Raw genomic sequence first — 21,587 nt, forward strand, 5'->3', positions numbered from 1 at the left:
AGTAAAGCAATACGAAGAAGAGTAGAGCAAGACAAAAAGGAGTAGAGCAAGGTGAAAAGAGTATAGGAAGAGAAAAAGGGGTAGAAGAAGAGCAAGGAATAGAACAAGAGGGAAAGGAGCAGCACAAGAGGCAATGGAAGAGAAAAACGAGGAAAAGAAGTAGAAAAAGAAGAAAAGGGATAGAAGAAGAGGAAAAGAAGTAGAAGAAGAGGAAAAGGAGAAGAGAAAAAGTAAAAAGACTGGAGGAAAAGGTGAATAGAAGGCTGAAATCCTGATGTGAGAAAAGTTACGAAGACTTGATGAGATCTGGTAGAAAGGATAAATATTATGGTTTATTTTATTCTTTTCAAAACGGCTTACTCTCCTGTAAAAACACTTAGCATTTTAATTTGAAAATACATCTCGTGATCATCATCCAGCTATAGTAAGGTCTACGAGACACGAAAATAAAACCAAATTTGCAATTCTGCTTGCATCAAAATTAAAACCTGTCCTAAGAGCAAACAATAGCTCACCCACAGGGATACTGAGAAACAACATTTTCAATGGTTATGAGGCGTGAACATCATGCACATAAAGGCTAATCCCATTGTGGGCATGTGACTAACTATCAATGTGTGCTATCCCACATACATTCATATCCATCTAACAGTGCTTAAAAGTACATGCAAAAATATTTAAATCCAAAATAATCTATGAAATAGCATAAAAAAATCTGAAATTAGTTACTGTATTTTGGAATACAATTGGTACGCTTCTGTGAAGTGATGATGTATTGTGTAAAAATACTGTGATTATGGCAATAAGTCTGAAAAAAATTAAATCTTAAAATCATTCAAAAATCCATGCAGTACAATATTTTTATAAGTGTAACATTATTACAGACGTGAAGGAGGGTCCACAACACCACCTTGTGCCAGTTAAGAGATAGTGTACAACATTTCATTTTTGTTATGTAACCTGTAAAAATGAAGACCAAGAACATAGTGCATGGATTGAAAAGGTTCATTAGCCCGATTAAAATTCTGGGTGAAAGGATACAAATGATACGATTTGCTGATGACTTTGCTATCCTCAGTGAAAGTGAACAAGAATTAGAGGACTTGTTGTATGAAATAGCTAGTCTACCAAACATATAATATGGGTTGAGCGTATACCGCAGATAGAAGCAAAGAACGTGGAGTAGAAGAAATGAGATGAGCGATTAAACTTAACATCAGAATGCGTGACTAAAAAGCAGACGACGTGAAGGTGCTTTACCATGTTGGAAGCAAAATAACAGTTGAATGAGAAAGCAAGAAGCACATAAAAAGGACACTAGCACAAGCAAAGAGAGCTTTTCTGGCCAAAAGAAGACTACTAGTATCACAGACTTTAATTTGAGGAAGAAATTTGTAACGATGTGTTTCTGGAGCACAGCATAGTATGGAAGAGGATCATGGATTGAGGGAAAATCGGGAACAAAGAAAATTTAAGAGTTTGAGAAGTGGTACTATAGAAGAATGTTGAACATGAGGTGGACTGATAGGAGAAGAAATGAGAAGATTCTCCGAGAGAGACATGTGGAAAACACTGACAAGAAGAAGGGACAGGATGATAGGACATGTTTTAAGAAATCAGAAAATAACTTCCACTGTACTAGAGCAGCCGTAGAGGGTAGAAACTGTAATGGGAGACAGAGATCAGGATATATCAAACGAACAATTGAGGACGCAAGTGATACTGTGAAATAAAGGGGCTGGCTGGGGAAGTCGTGACGTGACGCATTATGCCTGTCACGAAACTGGTGATTAATAAAAAGAAGCTACTAGAATCGAATCTTAACAGCTGAGAACTGAAACTTGACTGTGTCGTCTCTCCCGTTTGAAAAGCAATGTTGCAGCCATGCCAGCTGGACTGCAGAATTTGTAAGTCCAGTTTAAGCAGGTCCCAACTTCTGAGGAGAACATCTTTTCAACCTTGAAATTTCACACTTTTTCACTCTCATCGGGTAGAAAATGGTATGTCTCTTTTTCGACTCATGGATTTGGATACGTATGGAACAATTTAGCATGCTCTAGTTTTTGGACACTACTGTAATCGAGAAACTTCATCGTAGATGACCATCAGCTGTTTATTTTTATGCTAACTACTACCGGTTTCGATCAGCAGACCATACTAAGCCAAAGCAAAGTGTAACCAGCTTGCCACTACATATTTGACGTGAAGTAATCTCCAACAGACACAGATATGTAGGAAACGCACAAAATACGATCATACGTTTGGTGAGAATCACAGATGTGTAGGAGTCACACAAAAGTCGTTCATACATTTGGTGATTGTCTTGTGTGCGTCACCTACATATCTGTGTCTTTTTGAGATTATTGTAACAGGAATTAAATTGAAGTTTTTTTTTTCAAATTTTGTAATGACAAGCTGGTTACGCTTTGCTTCGGCTTGATAATGGTCTGCTAATCGAAATCGGTAGCACTGAGCACAAAAATACATAATAATAAACTGCCGATTGTCATCTACAATGAAGTTTACAAATTATTTGACAGCTGTTAAGCCCAACCTCAAAACAAATCTACTATAATCATTCTACCGCGTGAAACTGAAACTTGCGTTGGCAATCCTTGACGGGTCTTCTTTGCCCACAGCCAAACGGTTAAAATACGAGCTAAAGGAGAAAAGATCTGTCCTTGTGGTGATTGGGAACAGGTGACGAAAGTCGTGGGATACCTCCTAGTATGGTGTAGGACTTCCTTTCGCCCAGTGTATTGCAGCAGTTCAACATGGCACGGTCTCAATACGTCGTTGGAAGTCCGCTGCAGAAACAGTGAGCTATGCTGCCTCTACAGACGTCCATGATCGCGAAAATGTTTCCAGTAAAGGATGTTGTGCATCAACTGACCTCTCGGTTGTGTCCCATAAATGTTCAGAGGGATTCATGTCGGGCCCGAATTGTCCAGAACGTTTTTCAAACCAACAACGAGCAAATGTGGCCCAGTGTCATAACATCGTTGTTTGTGAACATAAAGTTCGTGAATGGCTGCAGGTGGCCTCCACGTAGTCGACGATAACCATTTACAGTCAATGATCAGTTCAGTTGGACCAGAGGGCCCTGTCCATTCCATGTAAACACAGCCCACACCATTCTGGATCCAACACCAACTTGCACAGTGCCTTGTTAACGACTTGGGTTCATGGTTTCGTGGGCTCTGCACCACACTTGAATCCTGTCATCAGCTCTTACCAAACGAAATCGGGACTCATCTGGCCAGGCCATGGTTTTCCAGTTATATAGGGTCCAACCGATATGAGCACGAGCCCAGGAGAGGCGCTGCAGGCGATGTCGTGTTATCAAAGGCCCTAGGTCTGTCTTACGCTGCCACAGCCCTTTAACGCCATATTTCGCCGCACTGTATTAACGGATACGTTAGTCACACGTTCCACCTTGATTTCTCCGGTTATTTCACGCAGTGTTGCATGTCTGTTAGCACTGACAACCCTACGTAAAAGCCATTGTTCTCAGTCGTTAAGTGAACGCCGTCGGCTACTGCGTTGGCTGTGGTGAGAGGTAATACCTGAAATTTGGTATTCTCGACACACTCTTGACACTATCAGTCTCGGAATATTGAATTCCCTAACGATTTCCGAAACTGAATATACCATGCGTCTTGCTCCAAGTACCATTCCGCGGTCCTAGTGCCGCCGTAATCACGGCGGAAAACGTGTAACAAGAAGTACCTGACTACAAATGACAGCTCTGCTGCTGTTGCGTGGCAGGGACACATGGGCCCCTGTTGTGCGATAGAGTCCAAGCGTGAGAGCTATGCCTCCAAGGTGGCGAGTGGTCGGACGTTGTCCTGACTTCATGATGATGTCCTTGCAGTCGGCTGGGACGGTGTCTTCCTGACGCATTTGCGATTTATTGGTCGCGAAGCAGATGGGGCCACCTGGTTGCGTTAAGTTGTTGCACCCGGTGACCCAGTGCTCGGAGGGGCGGATTTGTGGACCGAGCGGACTTCTCATAGAAGAGCCGTGCAGCCTGGCAGAACCTATCACAGACAGTAGGTATGTTTGAGACCCGGTTGAGGTCGACTGACGAGAAGTCCCGAGGCAGGTGGGTACAGCGCCAGCCGCAGGATCCGGTTCTGGAGCCGTCGTAGTCGTTCGACGTGGGTCGCTGCAGCATTGCCCCAAACCACAGCGGCGTAGTCAATGCACGGGCGTATAAGAATGATGTAAAGCGCAACACCCAATTCAGGTGGTAGCGGATTTAGGAAGGGGTATAGTTGTTTCATTCTACCCCTGACCTTTCTGACGACATCGTCAACATGCTGTCGCCATGTGAGTCCTCTGGCTGGCTCTGAGCACTATGCGACTTAACTTCTGAGGTCATCAGTCGCCTAGAACTTAGAACTAATTAAACCTAACTAACCTAAGGACATCACACACATCCATGCCCGAGGCAGGATTCGAACCTGCGACCGTAGCAGTCGCGCGGTTCCGGACTGAGCGCCTAGAACCGCTAGACCACCGCGGCCGGCTGTGAGTCCTCTGTCCAGCGTCACACACAGGTACTCAGCTGTAGGGCCCCAAGGTACGGCGGTTCCCCGGATGATGATCTGCGGGAGGTCGGCTGGGACATGCTTCTTTGTGATGAGTAGGGCTTGCGTCTTAGCCCCATTGAAGCTAAGGCTCCACCTTCTCGTCCACTGACTAAGTGTGTCAGCTGCTGCCTGCATGCGGCGCTGGAGCAGAGCTGCATCCATACTCCGTGTGTACAGTGCCGTATCGTCTGCATAGAGTTCGAGGTGGACCCTGTCCATCCGGGGCATGTCAGCAGTGTAGAGGATGTAGAGTGTGGGGCCAAGGACGGAGCCTTGGGGAACTCCGGCCCTGACCAGACGACGCGTCGACAGGTCGTCCGTGCGTACATGGAAGCTTCTGTCGGCGAGGTAGGATTTCAAGAGACGGACATTCGGCTGGGGCACGCTGAGGTCCAGGAGTTTGTAAAGAAGCCCCTCGTGCCATATAGAATCGAACGCGCGCGAGACATCCAGGAAGATAGCCCCAAAGTACTCCCGATGCTCGATGGCATCAAGGGCCTCTTCAACGAGATGTCGTCGCGTGGCCTGGGCGAAAACCACATTGTTCGTCCGGCAGGAGATGTTCGTCCCGGATGTGGCGCAGGAGGCGTCGGAGATACAGTCGCGCAAAGACCTTGCTGACCGCTGGCAGCAAAAAATGACAGCTCTGCCAATGCACTGCCCTTTTATACCTTCTATAAGCGGTACTATCGCCATCTGTACATGTGCATGTGCATATCGCTATCTCATGACTTTTGACAAAACAGTATATAATGCTGTCACGTTCACCTTGGGCTATAGTTTCTCATAGGAATCCGCGTTCCTCGGTGTCGACATTGTTCCTTACAGCACCTCGAAAGATATGAAGAAGCGACTATTTCGGCGAACACTGCCAAAACGGCCGCAGCGTCATGAAAACGCTGTAATTTTTGATAAACGACCAAACAAACCGAAACTAAGAAGCGCTTATGAATCCAAAGTGTTTCCCTTGTCATTCAGTAATTTCAAATGTGTAGTAAAGAAAGAACACGAGGACACTGAAATGATAATTCAGCGTCAAATAGCTGCGGGGGATTGGGAGGCTGTAGTATAAGAGCAAATAGAAGAACAATTTGCGGTAGAATAATGGGCTAGGTACCAGCAATGAGACAGAAGAAAGAGTAATCGAGTTGTAAAATAAATTCAGCTAGTATAGCGAATAGACTGTTCCAAAATCACAGTGTATACACTGTTCCAAAATCACAATGGGATGAAGTATGCTTGTAAACGGCCTGGAGACACTGAAAAATCCCACTTGGGCTACATTATGCTGAGACAGAGACTCCAAAATCAGATAGCGCATTATAAGAAGTACACAGGAGCAGATATACATTCAGATTACAATTTAATAATGGTGATGAGCAGGCTGAATTTTAAGAGAATTATCCAGAAGAATAAATGTGGAAGTAAGTGGGATAAAGAAGTTCTGAGCACAGATGAGGTGCTTTTGAAGCGTTCTATGACTGTAAATAATGCGATAATTAATACCAGAGTAGACATCTCTAAAAAGGGGAATAACAGAAGTTAGATGGGTAAACGTAGGTGCAAAGAAAATAACTACCAAGAAGCTTTGGGTAGCAGAAGAAACCCTTCAAGTAATCTACAAAAGAAGGAAACAGAAAAATGTTTGGGAGAAGACGGGAATGCTGCAATTTAAAACACTAAGGAATGAAATAAATAGGAAGTGCATGGAAGCTAAAGCGGAATGATCACAGGAAAAATGTGTAGAAATCGAAAGAGGAATGATCGTCGGAAGAACAGGTTTAGCATACAGTTAGTCAAAACAGCCTTCGATGAAATCAAAAGCAAAGGCAGAAACATTAAGAGGCCATCCTAGCGCAAGACTGGAAATGGTCAAACATTAATGCACGATTACAGACAGCACTCAGTACCGCCGAGCCTTGGTTGGTAAGACGGCGTGTTAAAGTAAACGTCGACAGGTGCGAGGCTGTTCTGTTCGCACGCAAACCAAAACACTTGCACAAACACCAAAACTGCAGAAAAATAACACTGCACATACACCCAATACGTTTTTGTAAGAAAGTCACATACCTTGGTATCTGGGTGGGCCATAAACTTATATGGGGGGACCACATAGAATACGTAACCAACGGAGCAAACGCGATGCTCAAGCAGCGTTACCCCATTCCATCAGACAAAGCAGGCTCAATAGGAGGGTGTCGAGCTCCATGTACACGACACTAAGTAGACCATTACACCAATGATGACGTATGCGACTTCAGTTTGGGGATACGCAGCTCCAACACGTCTGCGCCGCCCGGAGATCATACAGAACAAAGTGCTCAGTATCGTAAGCAATGCTCCACGATACACACACACACATTGCAGACCTTTACAGAGAATACCGCCTTGAGATTCTCAACGAGGTATTCAAAAAACTTGCCACTCGATCGTACAAAAAAATGAGATACTCGAACAATCCTTTCATCCTTAGCTTGGGTAACTACGATCACAACCACAGGTGGAAAAACGCTACTACAATTAACCGCCTATGGATAACAGAAACACACAAGGAAGAGAAATACTATTGAACCCCTACAGCACAGTGAAATTAACTAGCACCATCAGATATAAACTAGCCGACCAGCCAGCAACGCAGGGAAGCGTATTGCACACTAAATGTCAACAAACTCAACCAAAAGCCTTACACAATGATCAATTGATGACCAATCGACCACATATATAGCAACCTTGCCATGTTACAGGTAGAGACGCTGTAGTTGGCCCAGGAGACTTTGCAGGTGTCAAGCCCAGCAGTACCCCTCCTCGAAAGGACTGACACTCTTTACGACGACCTAACTTATGACAACGGTACCGAACATTGTGCGATACCCAAAACTAACAACAACCCTACTGTTGCATAATCTGTTGCAGATAGCAAGAAAGCGCTACTGCCCTTACTATCCGACCAGACTATCGCGGAGGTTTTCTTCCCTTGGCGCCTGCCCTGACACTTTTTTCCTCTGCCCTAGAAACCTCTACTCTTCGTTCGCTTTTCGCCCAGTACCTATCTCCTCGATGCGATCATGGTAGTGGGTATTCCTGCCCAGACGCACGGGTAACATCCCGACCCCATATCCCGTGAAGTCCTCGACTAGTAACTAACAAATACGGAGATGACAATAGATTATTTGTGATGGTCACACGTCGGTGTAGGCGCAGAGAGGCTCCACCTCCAAGGCAGAGAAATTCCGATGTTAAACGCATGGAAAGAGGAGACAGGTGGAAGAGTATATTGATGGCCTCTATGAGTGGGAGAAATTGCTTGCTGAAGTGACAGACGAAGGAATGTGACTCAATATGAAATTTATAGGGAATCGAGTATTACAGTTTAACAGAGCTTTGGAAGACGTAAGATCACATTCCTTCGGAATTTGTAAAAGCACTATGGGAAGTGGCAATCAAACGTGTTTTATACAATCTATGAGACTCGGATGATACCATCATAATTTCGGAAAAGTATTATGCATACAATCCTGAATAGAGGAAAAGCAGATAAGTGCAAATACTGTCGTACAAACAGCTGCCAGCCGGGGTGGCCGAGCGGTTCTAGGCGCTACAGTCTGGAACCGCGCGACCACTACGGTCGCAGGTTCGAATCCTGCCTCGAGCGTGGATGTGTGTGAAGTCCTTAGGTCAGTTCGGTTTAAGTAGTTCTAAGTTCTAGGGAACTGATGACCTCAGAAGTTAAGTCCCATAGTGCTCAGAGCCATTTGAACCATTTTGAACAAACAGCTTAAAAGCTCATGCACCAAAGTTGCTAGTAAGAATAATATTCTAAAGAATGCAAAAGATAATTGATAATCCGTTAGATGACCACCATTTTCGATTTAGAAAAGGTAAATCGACCAGAGAGACATTTCTGAGATTGAAATTATTAATCGAAGCAACGCTTAAGGAAAACAGTTACTCGGTCATAGGACTCGCGGATTAACAAAAGTGTTTGACAATGTAAAACAATGCAAGGCGTTCGAAATTATGAGTAAAATTGGAGTAAGCATAGGTACGACTATATTCAGAATATACAATAACGAATGGAGAACAAGAACGAAATGCTCGGATTAAAAAGGGTATAAGCCAACAAGGAAGCAGTCTTTCACCACTACTGATCAATCCATCCTTCGAGGAAGAATGACGCTAATAAAAGAAAGCTTCAGGAGTGGAATTAAAATTCAGGATGGAAGGATATCAATGATATGTTTCCTTGGTGACATTGTACCCTTAGTGAAAATGGAGAAGAATTACAGGACGTGCTGAATGGAATGAATAGTCTAATGATAAAGAACATGAGCTGAGGGTAAACCGACGACAGACGAAAATAATGAGTAGCAGAAATGACATTAGCTGAAAACTTAACAGACAAATAAGTGACTGAAAAGTAGGTGAAGTGAAAATTAATATCAAGCAACACAAGAAAGACAAAGCAAGGAGAACGTAAAAATCTGGCTAGCGCAGGCGAAGAGGGCATTCCTGGCCAAAGACAGTCTACTGGTACGAAAAATCGACCTTTATTTGAGGAACAAATTTCTAAGAACACATTTTTGGAGCACAGCCTTGGATGTAGTCGTACGTGGACTGTGGGAGAACCGGGAAAGACGAGAATCGAAGTTTGAGATGTTGTGCTATACCAGGTGAACTGATAAAAAATGAGGAGGGTTTTTACAGAATTGGCGAGGAAAGGAATATCTAGAAAACACTGACAAGAAAAAGGGACAGGAAGATATGACATCTGCTAAGACACCAGAGAATAATTTCCATGGTTCTAGAGGGAGCTGCAGAGAGTAAAAACAGTGGGAAGACAGAGACTGAAATTATTGAACAATAAAATTAGGACGTAGGAAATGAAGAGGTAAGCCGAGTACAGCACGCCAACTAGGCAACTGAGCACCAAACAATGAAAAGCTTCTTGCCTCAATATGGCGAGGTAAAAATTTAATAAGGCACAATAAGAAAGTAAACAGTTATCATCACACTCTCTCGTATTGTTTAGTGGATTTTTTTGAGATGGAAGATAAGAAGCAGGTAGGTGTAATTTAACTTAGGTCTACGTCGTGGTAACAGGAAACTAAACTCTGTCTCAGCGAGAAAAGTTGCGGCCCGCAGTCTTTTAATGAAATGAGAAGAACAAAAGTAATGGAATCAGTAATATATTAAGATATTATGTCGAACTATATACATTTCTGCATGGTTTATCGGTTTACGGAAATTCCAAGGACGCCAAGGGAATTAATACATTATGCAATTTGTGGCGAATCGAGGATGTTCAAATGGCTCTGAGCACTATGGAACTTAACTTCTGAGGTCATCAGTCCCCTAGAACTTAGAACAGCTTAAACCTAACTAACATAAGGACATCACACACATCCATGCCCGAGGCAGGATTCGAACCTGCGACCGTAGCGGTCCCGCGGTTCCAGACTGTAGCGCCTAGAACCGCTCGTCCATTCCGGCCGGCAATCGAGGATGTAGAACTTTCTGTGACATAATACTCGTTAGAAAACATGAAGCACGTTCGGCTACAAACCTGCAGATAAATCGATAACTTGAAGAGGAAGACGGCACGACTTGAAATTTCTGAGATATGTTCAGTGCTATAACCTCCTGGGGCAACTCAGTTTAGACTTTCGCTGAGAACTCACCCTGTGTAGAGATCGACTTCGTCCACTTTTCTACCGAGTTTGGTGGCGGAAGAGGCGCTCCAGTCGATGGAGAGTTGCAGGACTGCTTCCGTGTCTTGGTCTGAGGCAGTGATTTGTGCTATGACCTTACCTTTCTCAGGTACCTCGGCCACATTAGTAATGGAGGGATCCTGTAACAATCAAAGAACAGCCACGTCAGTTTCGCTTAATTCAGGTACTCTAAAAAGCTCTGAAACACCGGACAGTCAAAAGCAACAGGAAAACTAAAAATGTAAGTAATTCATAAAGCTTAAGAACGAAAGTAACTTTCGCTTGTTGTGTCAGTTCCCAATAACATAACACTATGAAACTTTGACCATACTCAGAAAGAACTGGTACAGTATAATACAGAAGGTAGTTCAAAGAAATACGAAATGACGCGAACAGAAAATATACTTGTATTCAGAGACAGTAATCACACTGTCCGCCCCCGGTAGCTGATTTATCCTCTAAATTAAATTACGTGGCGCAAGCCCTGCCAATGCCGAGGGAAGTGGCGAACAGGATTTTGGCTGCTTTTGGCCACTTTGTCAGTCGCGGCCACATCTTCAAAGTCAAGTACCAAACGTTGACTCTACCAGCTGACAAAGTGGATTGAATCTCACAGACGTGTACAATGAAGCACAAGCATTGTACGTCTGTAAAACATATAAACTGTGGAAGCGCTCAGTCAATAGTATAGCCGCATTTCTATTAAATGAAATAGCACCGGCCAGCCAGGACGCTCCAATAGACGTTCACCACATTCCAAATGAACTTTAGCACCTAAAAAATTTCTTCGTAGAATATAGCTACATTAGACTGGGAACACCCGAGAAAGATGTCATCAAAGTCAAGAAAATATACCAAAACTTAATGAACTTTCAGACCAAAAACATCATAGAACAAAAATATGTCTGTCACTCATGGCATGATATCTGGAGGAATATACACCACCCGCATTTACCAACAAAAGTGCGGTCATTGTGGTACTATTTTGTGAATAGGAAATTTCCAACGAACTCCAGACTACATTCCATTCATCTAGCTGATTCCCCTTTGTGTACCACTTGCAACCTGATTGACACAAATGAACATCAATTTGTCTGTAGAAATGCAAATAATATATGCAGAATGAGATTTTCACTCTGCAGCGGAGTGTGCGCTGATATGAAACTTCCTGGCAGATTAAAACTGTGTGCCCGACGGAGACTCGAACTCGGGACCTTTGCCTTTCGCGGGCAAGTGCTCTACCAACTGAGCTACCGAAGCACGACTCACGCCCGGTACTCACAGCTTTACTTCTGCCAGTACCTCGTCTCCTACCTTCCAAACTTTACAGAAGCTCTCCTGCGAACCTTGCAGAACTAGCACTCCTGAAAGAAAGGATATTGCGGAGACATGGCTTAGCCACAGCCTGGGGGATGTTTCCAGAATGAGATTTTCACTCTGCAGCGGAGTGTGCGCTGATATGAAACTTCCTGGCAGATTAAAACTGTGTGCCCGACCGAGACTCGAACTCGGGACCTTTGCCTTTCGCGGGCAAGTGCTGTACCAACTGAGCTACCGAAGCACGACTCACGCCCGGTACTCACAGCTTTACTTCTGCCAGTATCTCGTGCTTCGGTAGCTCAGTTGGTAGAGCACTTGCCCGCGAAAGGCAAAGGTCCCGAGTTCGAGTCTCGGTCCGGCACACAGTTTTAATCTGCCAGGAAGTTTCATATCAGCGCACACTCCGCTGCAGAGTGAAAATCTCATTCTGGAAACATCCCCCAGGCTGTGGCTAAGCCATGTCTCCGCAATATCCTTTCTTTCAGGAGTGCTAGTTCTGCAAGGTTCGCAGGAGAGCTTCTGTAAAGTTTGGAAGGTAGGAGACGAGGTACTGGCAGAAGTAAAGCTGTGAGTACCGGGCGTGAGTCGTGCTTCGGTAGCTCAGTTGGTAGAGCACTTGCCCGCGAAAGGCAAAGGTCCCGAGTTCGAGTCTCGGTCGGGCACACAGTTTTAATCTGCCAGGAAGTTTCATATCAGCGCACACTCCGCTGCAGAGTGAAAATCTCATTCTGGAAACATCCCCCAGGCTGTGGCTGAGCCATGTCTCCGCAATATCCTTTCTTTCAGGAGTGCTAGTTCTGCAAGGTTCGCAGGAGAGCTTCTGTAAAGTTTGGAAGGTAGGAGACGAGGTACTGGCAGAAGTAAAGCTGTGAGTACCGGGCGTGAGTCGTGCTTCGGTAGCTCAGTTGGTAGAGCACTTGCCCACGAAAGGCAAATAATATATGGTTGTCAATAAAAAAATTTAGCAACTATGCAGAGAAAATCGCCGTATTTGATAACGCCATCGTGCCTTTTATACCCGGAAGAAGAGCTATACCCCAAATGGAAGAAAAATGCCGTCAGCTGGTTGAAGGGACACGCGGTATTTTACCTGCTGTCCAGTGAAGAAAGGAGCGAAGGTGATTTTTGGACGTACATCTCCGACCAGCATCACGAGCTACTACGCATGAATAATTATTATGATACATACGCCAACTTCCTCAAAAGAACAGTCATGTGAACTCCATTTTCAATGATGCGATTGAGAACATGAAGAAACGAGAGACAATTTGATCTTTGAAAAACAAATACAAGCAAGTGACGAACATCACTATCTGGTTTAGACTTGGATTTTTTCTAAAATGTCAAGGAACCTGTAATTAATTTTAGTTTGTTTTATTACTTTTAAATGTCAGTTGAATATTATGTACTACTGTGGAATGCTATGACCAATGAATTGGAAAAAAAGTGGTCAGCGCGACTGAATGTCAATCCTAGGGGCCCGGGTTCGATTCCCGGCTGGATCTGAGATTTTCTCCACTCACGGACTGGGTGTTGTGTTGTGCTAATCATCATCATTTCATCCCCATCGACACGCAAGTCACCAAAGTGGCGTCAAATCGAAAGACTTGCACCCGGCGAACGGTCTACCCGACGGGGGCGGGGGTCCTAGTCACACGACATTTACGTATTTATTTGTCACACTGATGTCACCACGATTTGTGATCATCCCCTGGACATAACAAAAGGCGGGAAATCTTTCTCAACAGCGTGTGTGATCACCACGGAAGGCAACGCATACTCTACAACGTGCAAACATTGGGGCCACAAGGCTGATAAGGTGTTCTTGTTCTAGGGCGTTCCATTCTTCCACCAGCACGGTTGACAACTGTTGGATAGCCGTTGGTGTATGTGAGCGTACTGCAATACGTCTTCACAATACATCTCATACGGGATCTCGATGGGATTTACGCCGAAGCTAACGGGCAGACCAGTCAATTTGCCAAATATCCTCTCCTTCCAAGGGCTTCTCCGCTTGCGCTGTTCGATGAGCTAGCGCACTTGTGCTGTGTCATAAGCACGGATTTCGTTCGCCATTACAACTGCTGAACATCCGATCCGGTAAATCTTCGTTGATCCATTACGGACCGTGGGACAACGGCTGGCATGTATTTCTTGACGCATCAATTTACCAACATCCGTATTTATTGTAGAAATTTATTTTATAAACTTCTTATGTGCTACCAGTTTCGGCATTACATTGACGCCATCTTCAGGCCCCACACGTCATATTCGTAAAATCGCTATACACGGAAGGAGCCATATAACTGGATCCGTGTCGCCTGGCCACCAAGAGCTGTTGCATAACGATTTGATTCACGGATCCAGTTATATGGCTCCCTCCGTGTATAGCGATTTTACGAATATGACGTGTGGGACCTGAATATGGCGTCAATGTAATGCCGAAACTGGTAGCACATAAGAAGTTTATAAAATAAATTTCTACAGTACATACGGCTGTTGGTAAATTATTGCATCAAGAAACCCGGTAAATGGCCAGTAACACCTGGTGAATACAATAATCATACGTCTGTGTATGGTGCATTAACAGGCGATATAAGATGTTCTAGATGACCCGAGAGCGCCTCAGAGAAAGCAGGTGGTGAACGCGTGCGGCTTCAGCGATGTAACAACTCGCCATCACAGAGTCCGAAGATGCTGCGTCAGCGACGCGACGCAGCCGGTCGCTATCGACGTTACCCGACGGCCAAAAGGAATACTACTTGAACTTTCAAAAGTTGGCGTGGCGTTGCGTGTTTGTTCATGTAAACGGTTCCCATTCTATGAAATCAGAAAATAGTTCCCCATTAGATCTCTTACCGATATGTAAGTCTAGGTCGGATATAGTACCGATTCACTGCGTGTTGAATAGAGGCACCACAATTAATATTCAAGGCTTGGGAGTGGTGAAGGAGTTTGGCTGGTGAAGTCAGTGTAGTATTTTGTGCAGTCTACGGAGACGGTGCGTCAACTTTATCGTTTAGGCCCCTGCGACTATATTTTTCCTCCCAAGGCCGAGCTGCGGAATATATGTAGGTTCTGGGATTTTGAAGTAGTCGCGTATTAGACGCTGCTTTGGCGAAACTGTGTTTTTGGGCGGTCGACTGATTTTCGTCCTGTGGGCAGTTCGGGAGGTAGGAGTGGTTATTTTGCTGTGATAGGTAAGTGTTAGCCGTATTAGAGAGAGAGAATTTCATTTGATGATTTTTTTAGGGACTCGGTAAAACCTGATATCCTGTTTGTGTTGTTTGATTAGTGGTTGCGGCTCACCCAGAGGTAATTGGGTTGCTAGCCGTTTTTGGGAGTGGTTTAGTAGTGAAAGCTTTGAACACATTTTTGGTTGTTGTTTGGATGCCATGATCGTAGAGCGATCTAGAATTGGCTCGTGTATATTAGAATTGTTTCACCTTGATAAGAGAGAGCGCACTAGTAGGCTGAGTTGGTAAGCGACGGGAATAAAAAGGAACCATTTACAAGCAATACATAACTAAAGAAAAAACTTGGTTAGTAGAAGTGACGAGTCGCCTGATTTAATTTAGGGAACTTTAGTGGGTCGCGTTGTGCTAACGCCTGAAGAGGCCCAATTTTGTTTGAATTGTTAATTAAAGTTAAGACAAAAGAGGCGGTGGCGCCTAGGGTTTTTGCTATGATTTTGTTTGTTATTGAATTTCCGTTTCTGTGGGAGTGAGGGGGAGGGGTAATCTTTGCTGGCACTCGATCACTTACGAGATTTGAACTCGTATTGAGATACCTAGCCCAAATAAAGACAAATTTTCTTGGGTCAAAATAAACCTTTACGTGTGGTTACTTATTAGCTATTGAGTGTAATTCATTGTTTTGTAATTGCAAGTTTAAGTGTCACCCTAAAAGTGACGTGTTTGAAGGATATTTAATTTCAAAGCACAAGGGAAACATACTTTGGATGAAATTGAGTGACGAATAATCTCTGAAAACAGTATTATTACGTAAAGGTGAATCAGTAGAAACTCTTAGAAAACGATGAAAGCAAAGATTTAAGTTCCAGAGATATTACTAGCTTCTTGCATAACATAATCTCTAGTTGGTATTAGGACGTTTTGGTTTCAGTGAAAATAACTTAATTGCGTTGGTACCCGCAAACTACACAAGAGTCCGATACTAATAAAAGCTAAGAAAAGTTGTAAGTGAGTGAAAATCAGAACTGAAGTTATTTGAAGTTGTTAGGAAAAGTCAGCGATCATACTCACAAAGACGTAGTGTATAATCTGTTGAATACATTACGTATCATTATTTACGTAGCAACGTTAGACTACACAGAGAGAAATAGAATTATGGCTTCAGTAATCTTTATCCCATTATAAACGCTGTCCAAAAACGAGTTTAATATGAATCGGTCTTTGCACTCACTTCATATTTGAGATGAATGTTAAAAGTTATTAAAAGATTACCAGGCGGTTCCAGAGACATCGTTCTGCGTTGGAAGGAAGTCGCTGCTTGTGAGGACATTTCCAAGCTGGATTTACGATTTAGCTTGACATAATATAAACAGGTATCGTACTGAAATAATTGTGATGTCTTGTTTTGGACGATAGGGAAATAACGTATGTTGTCACCGTATTCTGCTAGTTTCGTCATTGACGGTAGATACCTATTTTCAGTGTCATTTGGATGTATCGGTGTATCTGTTTGTGGTGTAGTAGCATTGCTGTAAGACATCGAATTTTGCTGTCTCGTCAGTGTTTATTAACGTTGCAGTTGCTAATCACCAAAGTTTAGAAAACATGGCCCCCATCACATGACTGCGCTTAATTCTTGGATATTGGCGTGAGTCTTTATCCTAACCAGTCAGATAACTGATGATGATCGTGAAATATGTGTCTGTAGTGGCATTAACTGGTTCTTTAACTGAAATTTCGTCAGTATTTTTCTGTAGAAGGGGCATGGTGCTACTATTCCGCTTTCTACTTCACAATCGCATCACCAACAATCCACTTGGGCGGCATTAGAAGGGTTTAAATATTCCAGATTGATTTGTTACTCAGGTGATATCCAATGAATAGTCCACGTTCGAAGTCACTGAGCTTGCCTGACCGACTCATTGTGGTTTCTTCTTCTGTACTGACAACATAATACCCGCCCCCTTTTATACTGGCGGATCTGCCTCTAGTGACATCTAGTGGTCAGTGCCACTTTACGTAATGAAGCTTTTGATCAGGTAATGTGGGCTGCTACTTGAAAGAATCCCAATGAACTGACCGATGGGAATATGAGGGACGTAAATCGTTGCACAGATCTTATGCACCTAGACTAATGCACTAAGAATTGTGATGGGGACCCATGCTGTGAATTTAAGGAACGTTGGCAGTCGACAGTAAAAAATTAAAATAGATATACTAGGTGTCATAATTATAGATACAGGGGCAGAGATGAGCATTCTCTTCCGAACAATTCCAAAAAATCACAGAACAAAAAGCGCCCTTTCTGTGAGTGAATGAGTGGAATAAAAATGATTAGCGCAGTTGGTGCGACGTCAAAACCAGTGAAACCACAGGACCGTTTATAAATGCACTTTAGTGAGTTTGTCGATGAGCACATCTTTTGGATCGCGGACGACCACATCGGAAAACGATTCTAGAGTTTCTTCAGAGCCTTGATGTATTCCTCTGAATAAATGGAATGATTCCATCTCTATCCCAGAAGGCCGTCATCATGAATTTGTCAGCAGAGGGAGCTGCCATATGTTTGCATGTGGTGACACTCCAGTGACAGCCTTTCTGTCTTCGGTTGAAAGTCCAGGGCGCGGCAACTGTAATGATCCGTGACAAAAGGCACTCTCCATCGCCCTCAAACTGCTGCAACAGTTCAGTTAAAATTGCACTTCTTTGAATCATGTGGTCTGTTGAGACCATTCACAGAATGCATCTTGAGCACAACTTTGAATATTAAAGAGTCTCAATAACTCACACATATTTCCAATGATCATTGATAGCTGTAGACTCAAACATCCAGTTGTGATGCATAGGTCCGCACAAATAATAGCATGCGCGCTATTCCCCGTCCGACTCAGTCTCCTCAAGCTCCTCTCCGGCCGTACGTGGAGTCTGGACCCCTCCACCATCCTCCACACCTATAAATCCCTCATCCGCCCTATCCTTTGTTATGACCATCCAGCTTGGATCTCCGCCCCCTCCCCCTACCTTTTACAAATCCCTCCAAATCCTTGAACGTCATGCTCTCCACCTCGCCTATCGCATCCGTCTCCCCTCCCCCACGCAGATCCTGTACGATCTCATCCCCTTCCCCCACCTCCTCCTTTTCCTTGAAAGGATACAGATCCTGTACACCTCCCGTAAACTCGATCCTCCTCACCCGCTCGTCTCCCCGATCCTCTCCCGCCCCCGCTCGCTGCCGCGCCTGTATCCCCAGTCCCACCCGGTCTCCATCTCTCCACCCTCCTTACCCTCTACCAAGGTGGCTTCCGCCAGCTCCCCCTCCCTGATGATGTCCTCCTCCCCTCCATGTACCCCTCCTACCAACTTTGATCCTCCGCCCACTTCCTGTGTCCTTTCCCTTTGGCACCCTCCCTCCTTTCTCTTTCCTTCCCTTCTCTTCCCTTTTCCCCCATCCCCTCCCTCCGCCCCTCTTCCCCTGGGCTCCCCCTCCCCCTTCCTCCCTCCCCCTATCTCTCCTGACCGTGGCATCTCTGCTCTCCCCTCTCGCTCTCCCACTCCCCTTCCTGCTCCTCCTCTCTTGGCAGGTCCCCGGACTCGTATACACACGGTGAACGCGCCGGAGGTCATCGCCATCAGTGTATCGTGTGTGTGCCTTCGTTTGTGTTTAGTGTTTGTTCACCGTTACGCCGCCACTGTTCACGTGTACCGTCGCCGTCATCCATGTTCTGTGCGCCGTGTCCATTAGTGTCAGTGATGTTTTCTCGTCCAGCGTGAACGGCTCCATGTTTTTTTTGTTTTTTAGTGTCTACATTGTTTTGCCAGCCGTTTTGTCAGTATTCTCTGTGCCCCCTCTATGTCGTACTATTGTAAAACTCAAGGCGGAAGAGCGGCGTACTCTGCTGCTGACAGCCCGCCTTGTGTAAGGTGCTAAAAATGACAATAAAGAAAAAAAAAAAAACTATTCGCCGTGTCGGGAGCAGTGATTGTGATGGGTCGTACCTAACGTGGAGCTCATATTCTGCACTTCCTGGCGCTTTAACACACTTTATCCAGCGCGCAGCTGCATGCAACCACACACTGTACACATACGTTTATGGATGTTCACCACGGTTTCTTTATCCGCAATCAAGATTTTAACTGCGTCACGTTGCTTGTAACGAGGTAATGCATAGGCGCCATTATGATGGTTCTTTACGGCTCTGCCATCTGTAGTAATTGTTCAAAATTTCTCACACATGCAGAAGAAACATCAAATTTGAAGTTTCTATTAGGATGTTTCCCTATATACGGATTGCTTCAGCTGCCGCTACTGAGAGATTTTATGCAACCTGCAGTGCCTTCTAATATCACTTATAATAATTTCATATTCTCTTACTCGCTACGTCCCATCTACACTGATAAGCCGAAACATTATGACTACTGCCCACCGTGACATCGGATGTCGCTTGGTGGTGTTGCGGGCATGTAACGTGGTTTAAAAAAAAAAAAAAAAAAAAAAAAAAAAAAGTTAAGCGGAGCAGACACGGACGGGGGATCATCCTAGCGAAGATATGGGCTGCAAATGGGGAAATGCATTGAGATAAGCGACTTTGACAAAGGGCAGATTATTATTACGCAGAGCCTGTGTGAGCATTGCGCGCTGGCTGCACGGCCAGAGTAGTGCTCCTCTGGTCAGAGACGCTGAGCTAAGTGTCTTTGACTGGAAGACTATTTAAGCGCGTCCGGCGTGTCGGTTACTCTCGAGTCCTCCAATTTTGCTACCGCGGTGGTGCGACGATACTCTGCGAGATGGCGTGTCACGCGGCTGCCTGTTAGAGATCCTGTATACAGAGAGAGTGGCCATAGGTGAAGTTGCCCGTGATTGGTTGATTAGCTTTGGCGCCATTTTTCTGCCAAGCGTCTCTCGCGCTTCCTATGTTCACCGTGCTTTTCAGTTGAATTGAAGTTCTGAGGACTTTTGGAAACGATGAAAAGGTATTTGAATTATTGAGAATTATTATGCGTTGTGCATGCATGTTCGATTTAGTTGTATATCGTTTTTAGTACGTAATTAGCGTTTGCGTGCATACTGGTAGCATCACAAGCTTTTCTGAAGCCAATATCTGACAGTCCTTGCTAGAAACGGAAAGTTCCTGTATTTGTTGTGCCATGCTCATTCGACTTTATAGCGTCAAACTTTATTTCGTTCCGAATCAGAACACTAGGCATTATTTTCGTTTCAGTATTATTGCCTGACTGTTGACGCAGGCAAGTTGTGGGCACTTTTTCCGCAGTTGTGGTTGCTGAAACATTAGTAAATAATTGTGGGTACTCTTGAAGACAGTTTTTAATAGGCCTACTTACTGTGGGGTAGAAGGGATACGGTAGTTTTCTTGTTATATTTGGTCGTTATTACAGTAGCCTACATTTAACATTAACTGATTTTTGTAATCTTTTTCGCTTGTTATCTACGAGAGGTATTCAGCATGTATACAGAGTGTTACAAAAAGGTACGGCCAAACTTTCAGAAAAAGTTCCTCACACACAAATAAAGAAAAGATGTTATGGTTCAAATGGCTCTGAGCACTATGGGACTTAACATCTTAGGTCATTAGTCCCCTAGAACTTAGAACTACTTAAACCTAACTAACCTAAGGACATCACGCACATCCATGCCCGAGGCAGGATTCGAACCTGCGACCGTATCAGTCCCGCGGTTCCGGACTGAAGCGCCTAGAACCGCACGGCCACCGCGGCCGGCGGTGTTATGTGAACATGTGTCCGGAAACGCTTAATTTCCATGTTAGAGCTCATTTTAGTTTCGTCAGTATGTACTGTACTTCCTCGATTCTCCACCATGATTTCATACGGGATACTCTACCTGTGCTGCTAGAACATGTGCCTTTACAAGTACGACACAACATGTGGTTCATGCACGATGGAGCTCCTGCACATTTCAGTCGAAGTGTTCGTACGCTTCTCAACAACAGATTCGGTGACCGATGGATTGGTAGAGGCGGACCAATTCCATGGCCTCCACGCTCTCCTGACCTCAACCCTCTTGACTTTCATTTATGGGGGCATTTGAAATGTCTTGTCTACGCAACCCCCTTACCAAATGTAGAGACTGTTCGTGCTCGTATTGTGGACGGCTGTGATACAATACACCATTCTCCAGGGCTGCATCAGCGCGTCAGGGATTCCATGCGACGGAGGATGGATGCATGTATCCTCGCTAACGGAGGACATTTTGAATATTTCCTGTAACAAAGTGTTTGCAGTCACGCTGGTACGTTCTGTTGTTGTGTGTTTCCATTCCATGATTAATGTGATTTGAAGAGAAGTAATAAAATGAGCTCTAACATGGAAAGTAAGCGTTTCCGGACCCATGTCCAAATAACATATTTTCTTTCTTTGTGTGTGAGGAATGTTTCCTGAAAGTTTGGCCGTACCTTTTTGTAACACCCTGTATATAAGACGTGACAAGAAGTACTAATACGTCTCACACTTTTTGCATGTCACAAGTAAACAACTGCTTACGACTATCATTCATCTGACGTAATACAGGTACGTTAAATCTTTAGTGTTATGCACTTCCGATACAAAACAAATGCTATACACTATATTTTTTTATTTGCGTTACTTTCATTGGAATATGTCTAGTAAACGAACTTTAAAGTTCAAATGGTTCAAATGGCTCTGAGCACTATGGGACTTAACATCTATGGTCATCAGTACCTTTAAAGGAGATAAATGCAAGTAAGGAATAATTTTTACAGCTACTGTATCAAATT

At 44.2% G+C, this 21,587-nt stretch overlaps 1 protein-coding gene across 2 annotated transcripts in view; it reads right to left on the reverse strand.

The window, feature by feature from the left end:
* The window catches only part of LOC126092315 (cadherin-23-like), a 517,289-nt gene that overhangs the window by 218,520 nt on the left and 277,182 nt on the right, over positions 1 to 21,587 (reverse strand). For both annotated transcript variants that reach the window (XM_049907844.1, XM_049907845.1), the window contains exon 13: positions 10,274 to 10,443. In XM_049907844.1, the coding sequence (XP_049763801.1) occupies positions 10,274 to 10,443 (170 nt within the window). The remainder of the gene's footprint in view (positions 1 to 10,273; positions 10,444 to 21,587) is intronic.

This window comes from Schistocerca cancellata, chromosome 7 (genome assembly GCF_023864275.1).
Source record: "Schistocerca cancellata isolate TAMUIC-IGC-003103 chromosome 7, iqSchCanc2.1, whole genome shotgun sequence".
In the NCBI taxonomy this organism is placed as follows: Eukaryota; Metazoa; Arthropoda; class Insecta; order Orthoptera; family Acrididae; genus Schistocerca; species Schistocerca cancellata.